General features: G+C 37.8%; 1 protein-coding gene across 10 annotated transcripts in view; it reads left to right on the plus strand.

Moving 5' to 3' along the window:
* KIF1B (kinesin family member 1B) overlaps window positions 1-23,419 on the plus strand; it is a 136,692-nt gene that overhangs the window by 23,417 nt on the left and 89,856 nt on the right. For all 10 annotated transcript variants that reach the window (XM_033114723.1, XM_033114713.1, XM_033114715.1 and 7 more), the window contains exons 3-7: window positions 15,405-15,481; window positions 16,241-16,420; window positions 18,601-18,666; window positions 21,989-22,167; window positions 22,751-22,862. In XM_033114723.1, the coding sequence (XP_032970614.1) occupies window positions 15,405-15,481; window positions 16,241-16,420; window positions 18,601-18,666; window positions 21,989-22,167; window positions 22,751-22,862 (614 nt within the window). The remainder of the gene's footprint in view (window positions 1-15,404; window positions 15,482-16,240; window positions 16,421-18,600; window positions 18,667-21,988; window positions 22,168-22,750; window positions 22,863-23,419) is intronic.

Consider the following 23,419-nt stretch of genomic DNA (forward strand, 5'->3'; position numbering starts at 1 on the left):
AAACATTTTCTATAGTTCTGGGTAGTTATGAGAAATAGATCTGGGTCTGCTTGACTCTGCTTATTTTTTGCTCATATGAATTAAAAGCTCACTAAGAGATTATTGATAGCTCATTAAAAAAAAGTGTCAGATCTCGTTTCTATATAGCTCTCTTTGACCTTATTATTTTTTTTAAGATTTTTTTTTTTTAAACAGGACTTTATTGGGGAACAGTGTATACTTCCAGGCCTTTTTTTTCCAAGTCAAGTTGTCCTTTCAGTCTTACTTGTGAAAGGCGCAGCTCAGCTCCAGGTCCAGTTGCCGTTGCTAGTTGCAGGGGGCGCAGCCCACCATCCCTTGCGGGACTCGAGGAATTGAATCGGCACCCTTGTGGTTGAGAGCCCACTGGCCCATGTGGGAATCGAACCGGCAGCCTTCAGCGTTAGGAGCACGGAGCTCCAACTGCCTGAGCCACCGGGCTGGCCCTGACCTTATTATTTTGAGTGCATAGAAAATAACGTCAGTTTAGGGGAAAAAAGGTAAAATTACCCAAATATGACATTCACTCTGGATGAAGGATCTCAGGTGTTTTCACTTGTAGTAGATGGCAAACTGAAGAAGAGAATGAGATTCCTGGTTGAACACCTTTTGAGGATAGGGCCATAAAATTTGGGGTTGGTGAGGATGTAAGTTTTCTTCACCTATTCTTGCTCATCCCCTACAAGAGTCTTTCCAGAATTACTGAAAATATTGATAGTCTTTTCATAAAAGTTTGAAGAAATGCCTGGTTTTTATTAAAAGTAATTAATAATTTGGTTAGAATAGGCCTGGTTATATTGTACTAGTCCTATGAAAACCAATCCGTGGCCCATCTGAAGCACAGTGCTGAACTACCAGTGGTTTTTCCATCATTTTGTCCAAAATCTTTCTAGACCACAGGCCAAGTGGCTGTGTTCTGCCTTGCCCTTTCTTTCCCTTCCTCTTTTGAGAATCTGCTCTAATATGTATCTGGAGGGATTACAGAGTTATATGTACCCCAGGACCCTGCCCTTAAGGAGTTTTTAGTTTGTGGTAGGACAGACAAAACATACTAAATAACCTCAATACAAAGTAAATATGATAATTGCCGTTAAAAAAAGGGTTTTAGAAAAGTACAGGTGTGAGTTTGGCAAAGGGCACGTGTGAGGTTCATAGGTGATAGGGCATTTCCACTAGACCTTGAGGAGTAAGAAGACTATGTTTGAGGAAATTTTCAGAATTGTAGCTTATTAGTGTTAGGACTACATAATTGGTACTCCTGACCCACATCTGGCTGTAACAGATTGTCTCTCGCACATAAAGGTTCAGCAGAAGAAATTGGACTTCTAATTAGCATTAGTCTACTGAAACAAAAATCCTCATTTGATGAATCAGCCTTGGGAAAAGTAGGGTTAGTTTTTAGTGAAATACTTAGTCATGGTTCAGAGGGTTTGTGTTAATTTTGATTCCTTTGAAAGGTGTTTGTTCTTGGAAAGCTTTGGTTATCTAATTGTATCAGAGACTTTTTCCCGTAGGATTTTTGGCATTTTCTACTAATGTTTTCTATTTTATATGGTATTTTATTTGTAATTTGACTAACAGAAAATTTTTTTAAACTTTCATTTATGTAAGTGAGTTTTTCCAGGACCCATCAGCTCCAAGTCAAGTAGTTGTTTCAATCTAGTTGTGGAGGGTGCAGCTCACATTGGCCCATGTGGGAATCGAACTGGCAACCTTGTTAACAGCACTAAGCTCTAACCAACTGAGCTAACCAGCTGCCCCCTAACAAATAATTTTTATATGAGAGATTTTAAGTGAGCCACTTGCTATGTTTAGAAAGTATTAATGGCTTGATTTAAAAAAACAAACCACTGGATTTAAATTGGGAGATAGCATGCATTTTGAACCTAGAATTGTTGGAAAAAATGAAATGAATTTGCTGTAGTCACATGTGTTAGCTATATTGAAAGACTGCTATGCTGGCAAGCTGGCCTGGCCTGCTGCTCACAAGGATTATAGCTGATTGCAGATGGAATGCAATGGAATGTTCCTGCCATAAGATCTCTTACGAAAAAGTAGAAGAGGGTGAAGGGTACTTTAGGGAATGTGCGAGATCTATAAACTGAGTAGTAGCAGTTTTATTGAAGCAATTTCTGGTCTCAGAGGGAATATTTTCCATGGCACAGATAAATGTTACTGCCTTGACATTTTTGAGACCCGAATGAATACACAAATGGCTTTGTTTAATATCCCATATGTTCCAAGTTTCTCCCACTTTGGAAGCTTTTTTTAATTGTCTAGTTACCTCCTTACCACAGCCTCCTGCATTTTGATGGATTTTTGTTGTTGTTATTCCAATTTGGTTAAATGGTTAGAGTTGTTACGTAATTTTGTATTCTAGTCTTTTTTTGTTAGTCTTAAGTTTTTTTCCCTCTCATTAGTATTACCTAATTCTCATTTGCATTTTGCTCTGGGTTTTTTTTCCCTGGGGTCAATGGATAGATTTCAGTGACTGTCAAGGTCCTTGAAATTACCCCTTGAAATTATATGAAAAATGTGTTTTATGCATTTTCCTAGGGAGGGAATAATCTACTTTCAGTACATTTTTAGAGAGATATGTGTACCCAAAAAGGGGTAAGAGGCACTAGCCTAAGATCAGAAGGATGTCTCCTTAAGTCCTTTCCAGGATAAGCCAGGACATACCGTGTTTCCCTGAAAATAAGACCTAGCTGGACAATCAGCTCTAATGCGTCTTTTGGAGCAAAAATTAATAGAAGACCCAGTCTTATATTACATTACATTACATTGCATTGTATTTATTATATAAGACCCAGTCTTATAATAATATAAAACCGAGCCTTATATTAACTTTTGCTCCAAAAGACACGTTAGAGCTGATTGTCCGACTAGGTCTTATTTTGGGGAAACACAGTGCCATGGAACTGCAGAGATGACACTCGTGTTCTGTACTGGCTGGTGGGCACCTGGGCTTTTATTGTTACTGTTGATACTATACATACATGTATGTTATAAATCTATCTACTATATGTCTATCTGCTAAATATTTAATATAAAATGTACAAAAGCAAAGGAGAAAACAAAGTTAGTCTTGCAAGTAGAGATGCCGTGTGCCCATAACCGGGCAGATCATATAACAGGCACAAGCCCATGACATGGCCTCCTGCTGTCTCCTCCTGAAGCCTTCTAGCCACTTTTTCACTCCTTTTTCCAAAGACAGGAATGTCCACATTGATTAAATGACACTCATTTAGTCACTGGAATGTAGGAAGGTAAGCAAGACGAGGGCAGTAAAATACATGGACATCGGCGTGAGTACCAGTGGCACTTTTACTGTAGTCAGGGCTTGGAGCTATGGCAATGGGGTGTGTGTGTGAGTGTGTGTGTGTGTTGGAGGTGGGGAATAAAGGTGCCACTGAAATGATACTACATTTACTCAACTGGAGTGGGTTGAAACCAGTTTGGGTCTTTTGAAGGACTTTTGGAATGAATATATAAAGGGGAGGTCCAGGTCTCGCATGGGCAGTGGCCGTGGCCTCTCCCGTTAGGGAGGTTGTCCCTCAGCAGTGTTGGGGTGGGGAGCCTGTGATCCTCCAGCGGCCCCCCCCCCCACCCCTTAGCTCAGGCCTGTCTGCTGGCTGCTTACTGTGCTGCGGACCTTTTTACATCCTGATCTTTCTTATGACCCCCTCAGTCTTTAAAGCAGTCTTTGCCTTTTCTTCAGATCAAAAACATACTTGGTCTTTTCTTCTGTATCTGACACAATATTGCTTAGTATTTCATGACTTCTCATGTGGCACCTAAGCTGACATTCCGGAATGTATCCTTATATTTCTTACGTTTTTCTTCTACAGGGATACGGTTTACGGTCATAAAGAAGGGCATTAGATTGTACCCTCTTCTAGATATTAGGTGTATTTCTTGCTGTTTTCCAGTGTTTTTAAACTTTTACTGCATTTGATTGCTTTGGTGTGTCATAGCAAGACATTTTCGTACGTGATGTAAAGAAGATTGTTTTTGGTGAGTTACAAGCATATCATCGAAACTCTTCAGCTTTGTCCCATCACCTTGACTTCCGAAGTGAAGATGACTTCCAGCATTTGTCATTAATGGGTTGGTTGGTTGTCTGAACAAAATTTGATGGCGTGTTGGTATTGAAAACATGATCTTTTGCAGATTTTGCAGTTTTTCACAAGTACCTGCTAGGGCTTGTCTTTATAGCCCTGGATTGGACAGCAACTAAGGATGATGTATCTTCTGGTTAATTCCATGAACAAAAGAGGGTTCTTTTGACTTAGCTGTCGTTTTACAGCAGTAGTTGCTCCCTCTGTTGTCATCGTTTTCCTTATATTAGGAAGATGCTGAAGTTGGTGTTCAGGGGAAAAATAATTCTTTAATTATCTTAGGGTATTTATTTTCTTGGCATCTGGCTCTAAGGGTCCCGGTTTACTGCCTTACTTCAGACACGGACTGTTGGACAAAGCAGGGATGAGCAATTGTTCACTTTGTAAAATGTGTCTCATGAGGAAGACAACCTGATGGGGAAAACAATAGTTTGAGACTGTTTTATATCTCTTGTCTTATACTTACCTAAAACAGTTTTTGGCACGTAATAGGTGTTCAATAAATTGAATTTGCTTTTCCTTTCTCTTGTCATTTGCTATATATAATTTTTCTGAATATATCTTCTTTCAAGTATCCTTGAAATATCTACAAAATAGTCATTTGTTTAAATGCTTTTGAAATAGACCAAAATGAGGCTTGGAGTCTAGGGAGGGCCTGGCTTGTTTAAGTCCCACTTTTTTGTAGCAAATAGTAGTAGCATGTTACTGTTCTTTCCACATACTGACAATTTCTCTAATTCTTTTTTGAGGCATTATCTTCTAGTGTTTTCCCTGGTAGCAGTTTTACTCCATTGATCTTCATCATAGTTTAATACCTTTACTTAGAGAGAAAAAACACAAAAGAAAGATAATTTGTTAGCTGTCACAGTACAGATTCTACCTATCCTTACTCCTCCGTTTTAGAACAATGTATTGAACATATTTATTTAGTATATCTATAAAAGATATAAGCTAATCAATTTTAAAAATTTAAAGAATAATGCTTTTATTCTCAAAGCAAAAGCAGTTGAAAAATTGAAAACTCAGAAAACACAAAGCAGAAAGCAGAATCACTCCTAATCTTACCACTCAGAGAAAGCTACCTTTAACATCTCATTGGGTAGTCTTCTCATCTTTTCTTTGCACCATCACATATTCAATTTGTTATGTAATTGGATCATTTATATATAGTATATAGATATAAATATATATTATATACATATATATACTGTCTTGTAACTTGTTTTTTTTTAATCCTTTTTTCCCCTCCTTCTTCCGCCTCCCCCCCCCACCCCAGTTCAAGCCCTTGTTTCTCAGTCTAGTTGTGTAGGACACAGCTCCCTGGCCCATGCTGTTATTACTCAGTCAAAGATATTCACATTTTAAAATAATTTTTTATAGGTGTTTAAAGGAATAATACACCAAATAGGTATGTTTTATGTTATGGAAAGGATTTCTTTTCGGGGGGTGTAATTACAGATTTTAATACTCAGAACAGACGTCAGAAACCTATAGTGTTCTAAATACTGAACATTTGAAATTCCGTAGTGTTCTGGATGCATCATCCCGAATAGCACCTAAAGTGCAGCAAGGCGATTGGCTAGAAGATGTTATGGAAATTACCTTAAATATTGTTTCCCTCTTGTGATATATCCACTGCTTTTAATAACATGTGACAAGTCAATATAAAGATGGATTGAATGGACTTTGATTTAAGAATTTGTGTAGTTCATTCTTAAATTGATTTCATCACAGTTAATCCAAGGGCTGACCCTGGTTAAATCTACCTGCTTGTTTTTACCTAAAGGACAAATTGAGTTTAACTTTTTTGTTTTAGAATAATATGTTTTTCATTAATGTCCTTTAGCAATACAAGTGACCTTATCAAATGAGTGCTCTATTTCAATAATAAATATTTCCTATCTTATTGTAGTTTGTATTCATTACCTTAATATATATAACATTTTTACAGCGGTATCTCACTTAATTGTAATAGCATGTTTACTGTGTCTTTCTACAGTTGTGTTCTCACAACCTAGCCTAGTGCCTGTTTACTAAGCATTCAGTGAATGAATGGATGAATCCGTGAATGTAGAGTAAGATCTAAACGTGTAGACAGAAAAAACACTTTCTCCTTTACCTGAGCACAAAGCTTATAAATTAAATAGTAAAATACCCACTATTATATATGAGTATTATAAATTCATTAATTTATTAAGCACATTCTTTTAAGTATTCTTCAAGAACTCAGTTTTAATGGCTATATATTATTTTATGTGCTGTACTTTACTTAGCTAATCCCCCACTATCAGACACTTGAGACTTAAAACAATTTCTTGGACTGCTGTAAAGAATGTAAGCCCCACACAGGTGGGGAAGGAATTGTTTTTAAAGGCAGTTTACGCAGCTGTCCGACCTAGCGTCTCTACCTGCCTGTCTAATAACCTTTTGAAACTTGGCATGTCCGAAACTGAATTCCGGATGGATCCTCTTCCAGTCCTGCTCCCCTGCATTCGCCATCCACTCAGTTGATAGCAACTATCTGTCTAGTTGCCCAGGGCAAAAATCATATAATATCCTTGACTTCTCTCTCTCTCTTATCCTCTAGCCAATCCATCGGAAAGTCTGTGGGCTCTGTCTTAGAGTATATCCAGGATCTGACCACTTTTCTCTCCTTTGACAGCCACCGCCTGCACTGACCTCCTAACAAGCCGCCTTGCTTCAACCCTTGTCCTCTGGCAGTTTGCTCTCATCAGAGCAGCTAGAGCGATCTTTGTAGAATGGAAGTCAGACTATTTTTTTGGTCAGAACTCTGAGATGGTTTCCATTTCACTTAGACTAAAAACTAGTCTGTGCGTGATCTCACCTCTTCCTTTGTCAAACCTCTGCAGCTTCCTTGGTCTTTCACATAATGTATTGGGTACATTTTCCCGTTTCTTAGTATTCTGCAAGGGCATGATTTTAGTGGCTGCATAGTATTCTATTACGTTTATGAATGGTACCTTATTCAGCTCATCCTCTGTTGCCAGACACTTGAGCGGTAGCTTCTTCATTTATAAATGGACATGTAGCTGAGACCTACCCAGCCTGCTATCCCCGGGTTGTTGTGAGGCTCAAAGGGAATCAGGTATACCATAGGATGGTAATTGAAAAATGATTTGTTAAATTGTTTTTTTGTGGTTAGTTTTGGTACCTAAATTGTTGCATTCAATAGAAATGTAAATTGAAAGGCAGAAACAATTGAACCCATCACTAAGCTGGAGGAGGCCTTTGGTACTGTGTGTTTGGAACTGCTTTTTATTACAGTGGGTAATTGAAACTCCTTCAGTTACTTCAATAAGTTGTTTTCACATCTAGATTCCAAAACAGCAAAGAGAGAAGACTGGATAAAATCTTGTAGGAAACCTAGTCTTCTTTCTTTGCTGTTTTGCATCTTATTGTTCTAGTCTTTTAAGGTTGCCTTGATTAAAATCCAAACATGCGTCTTTGTATGTGCATTTATTGGTTATTGCAAAGGAAAAAGTAGCCATGCCCAGTTTTTTTCTCTTCTTTTTAATGCCTTCTTAGCAATTTTTGAGATGCTTTGGAGTTCATTTTTATTTTTATTTATTTATTTTTTTCTCTTATTTTTATTTTTTTAAATTTATTGGGGTGACAATTGTTAGTAAAATTACATAGATTTCAGGTGTGCAATTCTGTATCACATCATCCATAAATCACACTGTGTGTTCGCCACCCAGAGTCAGCTCCCCTTCCATCACCATACATTTGATCCCCCTCACCCTCATCCCCCACCCCCCAACCCCCTTACCTACCCTCTGGTAACCACCAAATTACGTTCCCCAGATTAATTTTCAAACCCGTGGCCATCCTGTGGTCACCGACTGCCCTCCAATCCCCTCACCCTCCCCCCCACCCTGGAGTCCATTTTTAGAAGTCCATGCCAGTAACGTGGTGCTGACCGCCTTTGGTTGTTGCCCGGTGAAGTGTGGGTGCTGTAATGGGACCGTGAACTGGACCAGTACTTCTGGTCGTATGACAGGCAAAGTGTAGGTATTCCTAGATTTCATTTCAGTAATATATCAGGAATTGCACTTATTTTATGTAAAACACTTCTAGTGGGCGAAAACTGGTTCTTAGTTGTATTGTTTAGGGATGAATGCTATATACAGAATTGGTAGGAATAAGAAATACAAATTAGGTTTTTTGAGAGCATCTATAGGAAATTAGGTTTTTGTTATTCAGCAAGCATAAGCTCGGGGGCCACCAAGCTCTCAGAGAGTTTTTAGTCTTGTCTTAAAGGTAAATAATCAAAGCAGTGTGATTGCCAGTAATGAAAGCATTAAGGAGAGACTTCTAAATCATTGAGGGGTAGGGCCAGGAAAGGTGGGGAATGTCCGTGAAGCCCTTTCTGTTTTGGCATAACAGAAAACCTGTATGGCCAGAATTAGCAGAAGCTACCTAAATGAGGAAATGATTCAACTACATTTACTGTTTCCCTGTGACGCTGTTCTGGTCTGATACCAGAGAGTTACAAGAGAGTTACGTGGAAATGAATAAACTTGAGACAAAACGGATGAAGGGAAAAACAAAAGCAGCTTTTACTTTTTAAATTGCCTTGTAGTGGGGGAAAAACTCGATTAGTAATTAGAAACCACAATAAGAAGAAACACTTCAGCTGTGCCAAGCACAACTAGGCACTTACAGATTTTGACTCATTTAATCCTCACAATAGTCCTGTGGCAGATTCTCTTATTTTCCCCGTTCTTGGAGGGGATAGATATTGGCTCACGTGCCTGGGGTCACACATCGAGAAAATGAGCTGCTGTCTGGCTCCAGAAACCTCACTCTTAACCTCTGTGCTATACCTGTTGCCTCTCAAAATAGTTATTGTTTCCCTGTTCTGTATAGTAATGCTAAATGTCTACGTCTAATTCGAATTTAACTGTGAGATTAAAATTTGTTTTGATGTCCCTTCTTGATGCAGGGAAATTGTGAATAAAAAGCGTATTACTGTTAGTTTAGACATCTTTGTGCCACTTAGATTGAACGGGAGCTAGGCCTTCCCCATCATCTCCCTTGCAAATCATTCAAAATTTGCTTAGGAAGAGCAGAATTATTATTAACTGAGAATTTGTTTAATGTTTATTATAGCTAGCATTTATTTTATACCCAGTTGATGACAGTGGACACTACAGAGTTGGTAGGGATTTTCCTACTGTATATTTATATTTAATACAAAGGGATTGAGTATATACTGAACATATATATAGTACACTTACCCTGTTTATAAGGTTTGGAATCTAAGTCTGTTATTTTAAATGATTAAGGAACTTTATGATTTTAGGTGTTTTGCTCACATCTACCTAGGGCAATATGCTTTGTACCATTTGAATACATTTCTGGAAATACATTATTTCCAGAAGGGAGGGGGCTGCTTATGGATTTGGAATATAAATGGTATACAGAATACTTTTATTGTGTGCCATTTGTCTTAATTTTGGGTATAGGAAGCTTTTGGAAGAGGAAGTTTGTGCTGAAGATGTCACTGGGATTTTTAACAAACCCAAAACATGCTATGTTTAAAATGTTAATATAAAGTTACAGTGTTGCCACAATGTGTTAATTATAGGTGCAGGCAAAATCTTTAGTAGTTTGCCAACAACAGTATAATTGCTACATGGAGACTTGGAGATATTAGATAAACAAATTTATTCTGGAGAGTAAAAGGCTTTTAAGTACAGCTCTTGTTTTGATTGCCTTGTTTTCTAGGACTTAGTAATTAAAACATTATTTCTGCATCTTTATGCTGAAGTAGCAAAGTTGGAAAGAAGGCATGGGAAAAGGGGGTAAAACTAGGGAACTTAACAGACTTTGTAAGGCTAATTTTGATTTGAAGAGGCTCAGAGAGAAGATGGTCTTGTGGTTCATCAATAAACTAAAATGTATGGAACACTTTATGATAGTCATTTTAAAGGCGTTTCCATTTATCTTGGTAAGGGCACTCAAGTAAGCCTTTACATGGAAGATGCTGTCCTGTTCCTCATCCTTCTCCAGCTCTCCTAAGGTCTGAAAGTCAGCTACAGCATGAGAAATAAAAAGTTTGAAGGGGAAAGGTGTGAAAGGTTTAGGGAGAGGGTCAGTGTGGGATCATCTTCCTTTTGGACTTGGGAAAAGATACAGTCAGATCTTCAATTTTAAGGCGGCCTTTCTGATTGATGAAGGGGAACTTAAGAAAACAGCTTGAAGCCAGACAAGATTTGAAAGGTGATGGGGAGCCAAGGCCCAGGTGAGGTTGAGCAAAGCGAGTTACTAGGGAAGTCAGGAAAGAGTCTGAACAAAGACTCCCTCCGCTGGAGAATCCAGAAGCTGGGGGTGATAATATGCTTTGTGACAGCAGTAGCTAACATAGCTGACTTCCTCCTTGAAACGTTTCCAGCTCTCGGACCCGTGCTCTCCTGGTTGCCTCCCTTACTCAAAGGCCATTCTCCGTTCTTCCTCACCTCCGTATGTTAAAAGTGAACCAGTACTTACTTGTCTCTTCTCTTGGATCTCTTCTCTGACTCTAGAGAAGACAGACTCCCTAAGTGATTTCATCCAGGCTCAAGGCTTTAAATGTCATTGAGGTGACGATTCCCAAATTCATTTCCCCAGCCTGGACCTCTCTGTAGAGCTCTAGTCTTGTCTGCCTAGCTGCTAACTTAACTCTCCTGGAAAGCCTTAGAAGTATCTGAGCCTTACAAGTCCTCAACAGAACTGTTGTTTCCCTCCCTGTCCACCTAAAGTGGTTCTTCTTTATTCTTACCCATTCTTTTAGTTTCTCAGATCAAAAATATTGGAGCCACTCTTGCCACCTCTCTTTCTTACAGGCCATCCCACCCGTGTGTAATTCATCAGTAAGTCCGGTCATCTCTGCCTTCACAATCTATCTCGAATCTAGTTACTTTTTACCCTTTCTGCTCTAGTCCAAGTCAATACTACAGTAGCCGCCTGTCTTTCTGCTCCCACTCTTGTTCCTTTGCAGGAGCCAGAGTCATATTTTGGCAGTGTAAATTAGATTGTCACCCCTCTGCTTAAAATCCTTCTTTGGCTTCCTGTCACTTTTAGAATAAAATAAAAATCCTCACCTTGGCCACAGGGACCTATAGGATTTGGCCTCTGACTAGCTATCTGATTTCACTTCTCAGCGTTGTTTACCCTCTGGCTGCACTCGTAGTCTTGCCTGTTCCGAAATGTCTTTCAGATCCCTGCTTAAATATCACCTTCTCACAGGTGGCAGCCTGCCCACTCTTATCTAAAATAACCAGCTTGCCACCACCACTGTCACCTTTATCTCCTAACTCTTTTTCTTCCCCAGGTTATACTAGCTCTATTAGTTAATTATCTGACTTCCTGATTAGAATGTAAGGGCTTTGAAGGCAGAGAGACTGGTGTTCACTAGATACCTTCAGGTCTGGGGCATGGTAGGCCCTCAGATATTTGTTAAATGAAAGACTATTTTGAACATTTATTTTGTGCTATGCCCTGAGCTAAAACTGTTGACATGGATTAATCATTAATTCTCACAACAATTTATAAAGTTAGGTACTGTTATTATTGTACACATTTTACAGATTAGAAAATTGAGGCTTACAGAGTTTGTTATGTGCCCAAGTTATAGATGCACCCTACAGTAATCCTGGATACTTAGGCTGTTTAGATTAAAGCTTCTACAGTATTTTATTCCCTTAATTGCTAAAATTCATGAAAATGTCTTCTAGAAATATTTTCCAGGTCAACTCAAATTTTGATCATTGATTATTGGGTCAAATTGTAAGACAAAATTTGGATGAAGAGATTAGATACCAGTGCTTTTGATACAGGAATGGACCTTTCTCTCTCCCCATCCCCACAAATGCCACATACTGGAATTCATGGATTTCTAATGCCAGTTGCAGTTCTCATGTCGTTACACAAATGGCAAGAAAAAGTCCCCCAACGTTCTGCAGCAGTTTTGTGTTTGTGTAATTGGTCTCCACACTTCCATTCATTTCTTCCTCCAATCCAGTCTCTACACTGTAGCCTCTAAAAGTAATCAAGTCACTTCAAGTGGCATGGTCGCTCTGCTGGACTGCTGTGAGGATGGTGTGACCCAATATATGATTTTCTTTAAGGATGGTTAGAAATGGAAAAATGTTAACAAAGTTGGCGGTTTGGATCTGTCACTTATCGTCATAACTGGCTGCTGCTTTTCACTTGCACACCAGGACTGGCATAAATGGGACCGATGTTATCTCGAGCTCTTCATTTATTTTGACCTTGATTTATTTGGAGCGGAGGCATTGTTTTTAAGAAAAGCATGTCATGTAGGTTTTCTAAAAATAAAATGCATTTAAACTCATTTGAAAAAAGAAAAAAAAGTACTAATGCTGGTCCTTAAGTTTAAATCCTATACCCTTCCTGTAATATGTACTGTTCCCCCCACTATTAATGGTTAGAAACATCATATTTCTTAATTGAGTTCAAGGAGGTGAGTTAAATCTCAACTATTGTTAATTCAGAAAGAAAAATCTTTTCAAATCTAATATTTGAAAATATTAATTCAATGTCCCTGGAAGTAATAGTGGAGTTCATGGGCTTCTGATGAGTTCAAGTGCTGTATTAATATTTTATCCTTGTAACAAGTTTTGTTTTGTTGTTTTTTTCTCATTTACAGGATTCTGGAGTTTTAAAATCTTTTATTAGGAAATATTTTATGTATTAAAGATAATACAATGTATATATAAAGACTACTATAAAACAAACAACCCTATAACTACTACCCAACCTATCAGAAATCACGCATGCCCTCTGAGCTTCCTTAAAACAGGTACCGTGTTGCCTCAAAAATAAGACCGAGCTGGACCATCAGCTCTAATGTGTCTTTTGGAGCAAAAATTAATATGATTCAGTATTATGTTATATTATATTATATATAAGACCCAGTCTTATATTAAAATAAGACCAGATCTTACATTTATTTTTGCTCCAAAAGATACATTAGAGCTGATGGACCAGCTAGGTCTTATTTTCGGGGAAACATGGTAACACTTTCTGCTTAAACAGGTAACAACAGTATTGAATTTTGCATTGTTCTAAGTAAGGTCTCTTAAAGAAATAGCTTTCCTTTAGGAATTAAAACATTTTAAATATTGAAGTTAAATTTAATCTTGTTTGATATGACTATTATGTAAATAACTTTACAATTATATTTTTATTTACTTCTTTATGTTAAAAAGGGTTTTGTTGTTGTCTGCAGGCAGTTATTTAAAAGGCAGCTTGGTTTCGAAGCTGTAAGTTAGGACAGTTCATTAGTTTCAGAGGTTTCAAAGATCTGGGAGAAGGAAATTGAAGAAGAAGAAAAGGATTTTATGTGAATCAAGGAAATTACTCATTGTTGCGGTTTTTCTTTTTCTTTACTAGGGAAAGGGGAACAAAGGGGTAGAATCTGAAAACTAGCTCTTTCTTAAGTTGTTCTTGGCATAAGTGGTACCACCAGCAAGTAGCTAAAGGACTGAATGAAACATGGCTTAAAAGTTTTATGACAGCAAATTTTTAGAGGTTAGAGGTGTGTATTGTAACCATGTCTTTGAGTGGTGAAGACTACTTCAGAGGTCACATCCTACATCTCGTTGTCCTTATTGCTGAGTCACTGAAATCTGGAAACCGGTACGGGCAGTATGACCCTAACTTCCGTTTTCTTGGTTGAGTTTGTGTGTGGTCTTTCATGTTTTAGGAACTATAATCCTCAAGTTCCTAGTTGTAAATGGGTAAGGAGAGTTAAACAATGCCCGTGGTAATATTTTAGGGGGGTAGTCATGTGCATATACATCCATATGTATGCATAAAAATGCCTTCCAGTGTTTGCTGTGGCAATAGCTGCCTATAGAGAATAAACATTTAAATGATGGGTGCCTTGGTTAAAAGTGTGGGCTCCAGAGCCAGACTCTCCAAATTCACTTCTGAGTTGCCACTAGCTAGTTCTGTAGCCTTGGGTAAGTTATTTAACCTCTGTGATGGTTTATAAAGTGGGGATAATAAAACATCTGCCTTATTGAGTGGCTGGGGGGTTTAAATAGGTTAGTACACAGAAGGTACTTACAGTTTGGACTGAGTGCGCCATGAATGTTGGCTATTATTTCATTCTTACATGCAGTGCCTTTTGGTTAGAAGCATTCTTAGGTTACCATTTGTATGTGGGGAGATGTTCTTTCTAGAACTATGTCTCCTTGTCACATGATGATGTGCAGTGTGAGCCTTATTAATAATATGCTGTCAGCATTTGAGCTTGGGACATGCATGTGTGGCCAGACGCAGGGAATCCAGCAGGAGAGAGAACGAAGCCGTAGCAACTGTTGCTATTTGTGTCCTGAGCAGCAGCTGTCCCGGACAGATTTATATTTTAATCCTGATCTCACTGATACCCTGGGATGTGGCTCTGCCTTAGAGAAGTGGATTGGTCGAGATAGCTGGTCTTTGAGGAGATTTCATGACACATGTTATACGGATTCTATTCCTTGTGAAATATGAGGAGGCAGAGCTTTGTGTGTATGAGAAAGGGAGAGAGGCGAAGCCTCAGCATTCGCAGTCAGTCCCTGGAGTGGAGTGTGACTGGATTAATGACGTGAGACATCACTTCATACAGGCAGTGAGACTTCATGCTTTTCAGGCAAAAAGTAGTTTTGCTATTTATAATGTTCTACAGAAGATTTAGTGATCTGTGATATACACATATACACATATGTACACACATACATACATTACAACGATAAGTTATCAAATGTGGATTTCAGAAATAAGACTATCTTTCCAATGAATGCTTCATTACCAAATGCTTTTTTTGAAGTAGGAAAGAGCTTTAAAAAGAGTTTGTTTTAAATAGTGGTTAGATTATTTCAATAATTTTCTAACTTTTATTTCTGATGGGTTGAAATATCTGAAGCCTTATGAAACACTTTGAAATAGTAACATAACCTATTTCCAGATGTTGGCTGCCGACTTACCTAGAGTTTAGTCACAAAATATTTAATGAACATCTCTGTGCACCAGGCTCTGTTCTGAACCTGGTAACACCTAGTGAATTTTACTCTCTATGAAGATCACCTATTAAAAATGGGATGTTTTTTGTTTTTTTGATTGCCCTATTCAGATTCAGTGGTGTGAATTTACTGATTTGGATGTTTTGAATTTACCACATAACATGATGTTGAACTAAAGATCATATAATAACTGAGTGACTTACAAAATCAAAATATTTTCATCCTCTAGGTATTGTTAACCCAAAGAACCCAAAGGAAGCTCCAAAGTCCTTCAGCTTCGACTACTCCTACTGGTCTCACACCTCGGTGAGTGTACTCCTGGTGCAGCACGGGAGAACCATGTGGGTTTTGGATGTTTTAAAGGAGCCTGCAGGTTCTACAAGGAAAAATAGACTGCCACCATCTAGGAGAATGGAGAATAGTGCCCTTCGCAATATTGTTACTAAGTATAGGACCCCCAGTCTCCTGGCTGCTGGGATCCTTCCTAAATTAGAGTTTGCTTCTGCATCTCTGTTAGGCATTTTGGTTCTTTTTTTTCCCCCCCCTATTTTGTGTTGGAGTACTGACAAAGTCTAATTGGCAAGGGAAGGGCCTGGGCAAAGGATTGGAAACGTTCTTCACTGAAAGCTGTTTACTGAGAAATAGCCACACTGCCTGGAACGAATTCAAAGAAGTATTTTATATGTGGATTTGACCTTTGGTCTTATAGTCCCATTTTCCAGGAAAATTTTCTTGGAGCTCCCTATGAGTGAAAGAGTGATTGATACTTGCGAGGTTAGGGAAAATGAAATGTTATCATGCTAGATAATTTCATGTAGATATTTTTATGTATGGCTGACTTGGATAACTCTCATAGTGCCTCTGTGTGTGTGTGTGTGTGTGTGTGTGTGTGTGTGTGTGTAAAGTGAGAAAAATAAACTGTGTAGGGGGACTTAAAAAATACATAGTATATTTTAGGTGAGTATTCTGATTCCAAACACTTTCATTTTAATATAGAAGTAATCAAATAAGGATAGGAAAGAATAGGAATAAAATGTCATTTATTCCTCCTTTTAATCTTTACAGCCCGAAGATCCCTGTTTTGCATCTCAAAACCGTGTATACAATGACATTGGGAAAGAAATGCTCTTACATGCCTTTGAGGGCTATAATGTCTGTATTTTTGCCTATGGGCAGACTGGTGCTGGGAAATCTTACACAATGATGGGTAAACAGGAAGAAAGCCAAGCTGGCATCATTCCACAGGTAAGAAACAAAAAACAATGAAAAACCTCTGCTCACCATTACTTTTCATCTTCAGTGGCTTTAACAATTATTTTTATTTAATAAACACTCATTCAGGGACTATCATATATACCAAGCACAAAGATAGATCATCTCTGTCTTAGTGGAGTTGACAGTCTAGTGGAAGAGACTGACATATATACATGTCTGTCTTCAAAGGTGGGGAAAGTTGATGTTTTGTGAAGGTTTCGCTGTATATCCAGTGTCATGTTATTTCATCTTTTGAGCAGTGTCACCAGCTCCTTTAAAAAGTGATAGTATGTAACAGGCTTTGTTCTGCATCCTGGGGACACCTAGTGAATGTTGGTCTGATTTTTTTCTAAGTTGCATATATAGAGAGCATCTCTTAGTGGGATTAGTATTGTTTTTTGGTTGCCTGAGAGTACTTTTATTGTCTTAATACTATCACTTTAAGCTTGAACAGTCCGTTTTTTTTTTTAAGGTTTTCGTCTCGTATGGTTTGGGAATAAAGAGCAGTTATGACTTAGGTGTTTAGAAGGAATTTCCTTTGTTAATAACAGGAATGTGGTCTGCTTTTATTAATGATATTTGGAATTAATTTTAAAAGTTCTTTTACTACAGACCTGGTGCGACCGTCTCTATATTTTGAGAATAAAATACATAAGGGAACAATAGCTACTTTTTCAATGGATTATTGACTGTAAATTTAAATTCAGCTATATAATTGAAATGCTTAGTTATTAATAAAGATTAGGAAATTTTCAGAAAAAAAATGAACATAGTAGTGTATTTTTTTTCTGTTAAAAAATATATGTCTGTGTTAAGACATATATTTGGGAATTGTCCTTTTCTGTCTATAGTAATAGCAATAGTTACAGTACGAATTAGAGAAAACATTTGGTAGCACTCCCCATGTGCCAAGCACAGTTCTCAGTGCTTTACAAATATTAGCTCATCTGGTCTTCCTCGTATGACCCTAAGAGGTAGGTGCTATTATTACCCTCATTTTACATGTGAGGAAACTGAGGCACAGGTAGGTTATGTCACTTGCCCAAGTAAGTGGCAAAGCCAGAATCCAAATGCAGGCCAGTTGGTTCTGGGGTCTCTGCTTTTACTATAACTATGTAATACTTCTTTGGCAATAAAGTAATTGTAGCTTATAGTAAGTTATACTAAATAGTCATATTTATTTATCCCATCACCATGTTTAGTTTCTCCTTCCTTTTCCTTTAATTTGTTTGTTACTGGAGTTCTTGTATAATTACATATGTATCTCTTTTCTGGTTGGATTTTGGAATATTTTATTTTAATATAAAAGCATGGATTTTTTAATAGGCGATTATTATTTAGAAACTGCCATTTATAATAAATTTGAAAACTGTAGACTTCTAGAGAATCACAAACAGCTTTTTCATTTTCCAAATGTACATTGATTGCCTTAATACTACTAAATGTATAGCAAATGAAAATTCAGTAGATTTTTATTAATTCTTATTAAAATATCACATATGTTAAATAAATGCAAGGAATAGGGAGAGTGAAATTGTATAATTTTCCTGATCTAGAAAAATTAACATTTTCTGTGAGAAATGTCACCGTGTAGTGGAGTAGCCTCTCTTAAAGGGGTTGGAGTCTTAAGACAGAGAGGTAAAGGGGCAAGTTTTACAGAGTCAGAGTGATTCTTGAAAATACCTTTGTTTGCCCCCTCCAAATAGTGGGTATTCTTTTTATTTATGTGTGTATGAATTTATCATGTATTTAGTAACTGACAATATGTAATAAAATTTATGTCATGATTAGTAATACATGTGCAAAATGTAGTTCAGTAGTAGTCTGACTGCTACATTACGAATACAGACGGTGGAGTCAGTCACTCTAGTATATTGTGAAGAGGTGAATTCCCGTGAATGTGTCAGTGACGTAACACTGTAAGACATAATTCCTCCCCTGGATGAGGCTTGCTTTCTAAGCGAACATGGTTGAGATGCTATTATTGAGGGAGAGTATAGATAACGAGAATGTACTTAAAACTATCCTTTTATTTCATTCAAAGCATTCAGCTTTGTTGTTGATGCCATTAATATTTTGAGAAATAAAGAGAAAGGGGATCTTGTTAATTTGTGTAGCAACCCTGGGTAAGTTAGTGCTTCTCTGATTTACCTCTCGTTCTGCTTCTGTAGTTATGTGAAGAACTATTTGAGAAAATCAATGACAACTGTAATGAAGAAATGTCTTATTCTGTAGAGGTGAGTACAATTGTGGTTTGAAACCAGAGGCCTCCGTACTCCATTGCCTCAAATGTTACTTTTAAATGGCTCCAAATTATTGAACCATCCCCCAGTTTTGTACTTATACGCTATTTCTAAGTTTTGGTTTCAGTGAATAGTGTTACAGTTAAGTCCTTAATCATAAGTCTGGCTTTATTTTCACTTATTTCCTTTGTATGTATTTGGTTGAAGCAATACATTTGAATTGCCAGATGGTCTTCTAGAAAGAAAGGCTGTGCCGGTTTTCAACCCTATCAGGAGGGTGTAAGCACCCATTTTGCCCTTGCCAACATTTAGTATTTTTCTTTGATCTTTGCCAATTTGATAAGGGAAAATTTCTCACTCTTACTTAAATTCACATTTCTTTGATTATTAGTGTGGTTGAACAATATTGTAAATAATGCATATGTCTGTTTACATGTTGGGATTCCAATGTTTTTCTTACTCATTTGTGTGAACTCTTTCTCCTTAATGTTATTTATTAGTAATGATGTTTGACAGGCATAAGTTTTGCAAATACATATAATCAAATCTCTTCCCCCCCGCCCTTTATAATTGCCTGTAATCCTAGAAATTTATTCTCAAGCCATTGTATACCCTAGCTCTTTCAAGAAGAGGTTTATAGAATTACTTTATAAACATTTCCACTTTTTCCCATGTGCTTTATGAAGCTATTATTTTATACCTTCCCATTTTTGGTATTTAATTTCATAGTAATGAATATGATTAAAGTGTTCTGACCCACACATATATGGGCAACTAATTTTCGATAAAGGAGCCAAAAACATACAATGGAGAAAGGAAAGTCTCTTCAATAAATGTTGTTGGGAAAACTGGAAAGCCACATTCAAAAGAATGAAGCTGGACCTGCTGTCTGAGACCATATATACGGTTCTGTTACTAACATGAGGCTGTTGTTCTAAGAAATTAAGCTGCTTTTTAAATGAACTAGTTTTTTTGTTTATTTATAAAAATGTATATGTTATGATTTATCTATAGGACTTGCACAATTCCTCACTGATCCACTTAGATACTTTGGGTTTTTTTTCTTTACCTATAAAGTGTTATGTAAATTTACAAATTTTAAAGAATTCTGCTTTGCGACCGTCATACACCAAAACGGGAATGTGCTGCTCTAAAAATCTTTTTGGTTAAAATGAATTCTCTAAATAGCTTGTCTCATCTAGTCACTGTTGTTTTGAATTATGTGACAGAATGTTTTAAGCTTGTAGGTAATAAGAGAAGAAGCCATTTTCTTTCCTATTAGTCAGTTCACAGGCTTATTTGGAGTGCAGTGCAGATCCCTAGTTGATAACTGTGGTTCCTTAAATTTATGGGATCTCTACCTCCTTTCTTGCTTCTCGCCCTTACCCAGCTCCAGACACAGTGCCTTTTTTTTTTTTTTTTTTTTTTTTTGTCTTTTTAGTGTTTCTGGAACATACCAAGAAATGTTCCTACTTTGGGCCCTTACATTTTATTTTTCCTTCTGCCTAAATTTTCTTCCCCTAGATATCTTTTTGACTAAGTTTTTCACCTCCTTCAAGTCTCGTTGCCATCTTACCCTCTCAATGAGGCTTGCTTTGACCACCTTGTATAATGCTGCAACGTGACCTCCACCCCTGCACTTCTGATCTCTGTTCTTTGTTTTTTTTCCTCATAGTACTTAGCACATTCTGGCCTGTTTTATAATTTTGCTTATTTTTTATGTTTGTTGTTTATTTTCAGTCTCCCTTACTAGAAGCATAAGCTCACTAGGGCAGCGACCTTTGCTTTATTTACGGATATATGAAAGTGCCTAGAAAGTGCCTGAAAATGCCTGCTGCTTAATGAATTGAATTTGCCAAATGGGGTCTGTTATGGTTGGTTCAAAAGTAAAAGAAGTAGTGATGGCTTTAGATAGATTTGCACATCAGGGAATAAGTGATGGAGTCCATCGATCTTTACCAGGTTATTTTTGGACCTCGTAGTCCCATACCTGTGTGAAAAGGGACAAGTTTTCCAAGAAGACAAAATGTCTTCCTGAGGTTCAGGATTATATATACAAGTTTAAGTACATGAGAATGATTAAAGTACCATCTCACTTTCTAGTATGACCTGCTTTTAGAAAAATTATGTGTCGTCCTCTTGTTTTACTCCCATAATGATCAGTTACTTTATCTTTCAGCATTCTCAATGTTTTAAAAACTGATTTTGAAGTACAGTATAAAAATAGATCTGAAACTGAGTAAAAGAAAAAGGCAATAGAAATGGAAGTAAGGTTCCATTAGAGATACTCTGAAAATATGTCTGTAGAAATTTAAAGGTGAAAAATGCAGAAGTTATATCATCTGCTTGAGTAGCTTGGTGATAGAAAAGTGTCTGATTCCCAGGGAGGCGTCATAATTAGGCTTGCTGTGATGAATTTATTACCCCAGTTCAGGGCCTTGTTTGCTTAGAAATCTGATCTTGTAGCTACATTAGGAACAGAACCATCATCCTTCAAAGTCAGACTCTTGAGTGAAGCTCATTTGATTGATGTTATGAAACCAGCATGTTGGTTTGTTACTTTGCCGTGAGGAATAACTGTTACCCAGACCGGCCACTCACGTTAGCAAGGCTGGTATATTATCTTCCTGTGGGCAGACCTGTTAGAATGCTGTTGGTTTTTTGGTGAGCATAGAATTGGAGGGAGAGGAGTTGATGAGACAAGTGTTTAATTGCCGCAGGTGAAGAAGTGGTAGGCTAACACATTTATCTCCATGGTAGGAATGGTCCTGCTGATGGGACAAGGTGTATCGTCCGGGGCTTCCTCTCCCCTCCCTGAGACTTGGCTAGGTCCTGCCACGCAGTTAGGTTCTGTGCTGACCAACCAAGAGACATTTTTTTTGTCCATAACCAATCACATCGTAAGGTCAGTCTTAAAGTATTAGAGTCTCCGGCTTCCCTGCTCCGGAATATTGATATTGTTCCTTGGTTTTAACATGAATGGAAATCTCGTTTCCAAGCTTTTGGAGGAAGCTCACAGTCATCCCAATTACTGACAACAGCATACATTTTTAAAAATTGATAACTGATAAGTTGCTACATTTAAAAATCACATTTTTTCTGCGTGAGGCAAGTAGTAGCCATATGTGCCGAGGTGGTCCTGAGGAAGTGAGATGCTGGTTCTCACCTTCTCAGTGGCACCCGGACATGCTTTTAATAGAATCAAAGGAACTAGAACTGTGACATTTCACTCAGTAGAGGCCGCTGACCTCTAATTGTACAGCTTTTGATAGAATTTCTTTTTCTAAGTCCTAATTCACTACTGATTTGTTTCTAGGTGAGCTACATGGAAATTTACTGTGAAAGAGTACGAGATTTGCTGAATCCAAAAAACAAGGGTAATTTGCGTGTGCGTGAACACCCACTTCTTGGCCCATATGTGGAGGACCTGTCAAAGTTGGCGGTCACTTCCTACACAGACATTGCCGACCTCATGGATGCTGGGAACAAAGCCAGGTATGGTAGGAAACAGACTAATGCCTGAGGTCTCTGGCACACTTTGAGGCCCTTTGCTCCCCATGAAGGGCTCGAGACCACATTTATAGCTATGAAAGGGGCTGTCATGGTGGAGTCCTCTGAGCCTTGCTTTGGCTGTGCTGGAGAAGTGAGGGCTTCAGCAAACTTGGTATCTTTCTTCTCATCAAAACAGTGCACTGCTGAGACATTAGAAATTTGGTTATGATTTGCTATTAGGTTTTGGTCAAGTCATGGTAAAATGTTGCTTATCACGTGCCTATGGTAATAATTGATTCTGGAATAAATGAGCACCTAATAGAGAGTAAAAATTAAATGCCTTGGTGGTTTCTAAAGGAACAGTTGGAATATGAAAAACTATTCTGATGTGGTGCCTTTGAAGTTGGAGGGTAACTTGATAGACTCACAAATAAAATGTATTGAGAGTAATTTGTGTGACAGTCTTACAATCTGTGAATTAAAGCTGTTACTTGTGATTGTTATGCCTGTAATGTGGAGCCTTCTGTCCCTTTTAACTTTCATCTAAGAATTCTGTTGTCACGTGGTCACCTTTATGTTTATTTAGGACTGTGGCAGCTACCAACATGAATGAAACAAGTAGTCGTTCCCACGCTGTGTTTACAATTGTTTTCACCCAGAAGAAACATGATGCTGAGACCAACCTTTCCACTGAGAAGGTAGGAGAACTTCAGTCTCTGGGCTTGAGTTGTGTAGAGGGGGAGTTTTCAGAAGTTCCCTCTTGCTGCCCTCTGCATTTTGTGGAAGGGAGGAAAGTTGCCCTTTTACGTAACAGAGGGTATTTTATACTTTCTGCTTACCATTTTTATTCCACCCTAAACCAGTTTTGAGCATAGGTTCTTAAGTGAAATTGCAAGATAGAAAATAGGGTTAAGAAAAAAACAACCCAAGACTTTGGGTCTCGAAAACTTTATGCAAGAGAGTTAAGCAGTTTTGTGAGGAGAAAATCCTTCCTTTTCTTCCTCTTGACTGGAACCTCTTAATTACCTTACTAGCTTCTTTGGTATGTTCATTTTATTTTTTTGAGCTCTGATAGTGTTACTGTGGGATTAAGTGTTTAAGCAAATGATGAAGCAGACAAGATGTGTTTTGTTCCTGGAAAATAAAGAACTGCACAGCAGTTCTGATGTTCCTCGAGTACCTTTGCTTGTTAATTTATCATTTTCCTTAGTGGTTAAGTGTAGTGGACTTTGAGGTAAATGGCTTGCTTCAGATC

Source organism: Rhinolophus ferrumequinum, chromosome 9 (genome assembly GCF_004115265.2).
Source record: "Rhinolophus ferrumequinum isolate MPI-CBG mRhiFer1 chromosome 9, mRhiFer1_v1.p, whole genome shotgun sequence".
In the NCBI taxonomy this organism is placed as follows: domain Eukaryota; kingdom Metazoa; phylum Chordata; class Mammalia; order Chiroptera; family Rhinolophidae; genus Rhinolophus; species Rhinolophus ferrumequinum.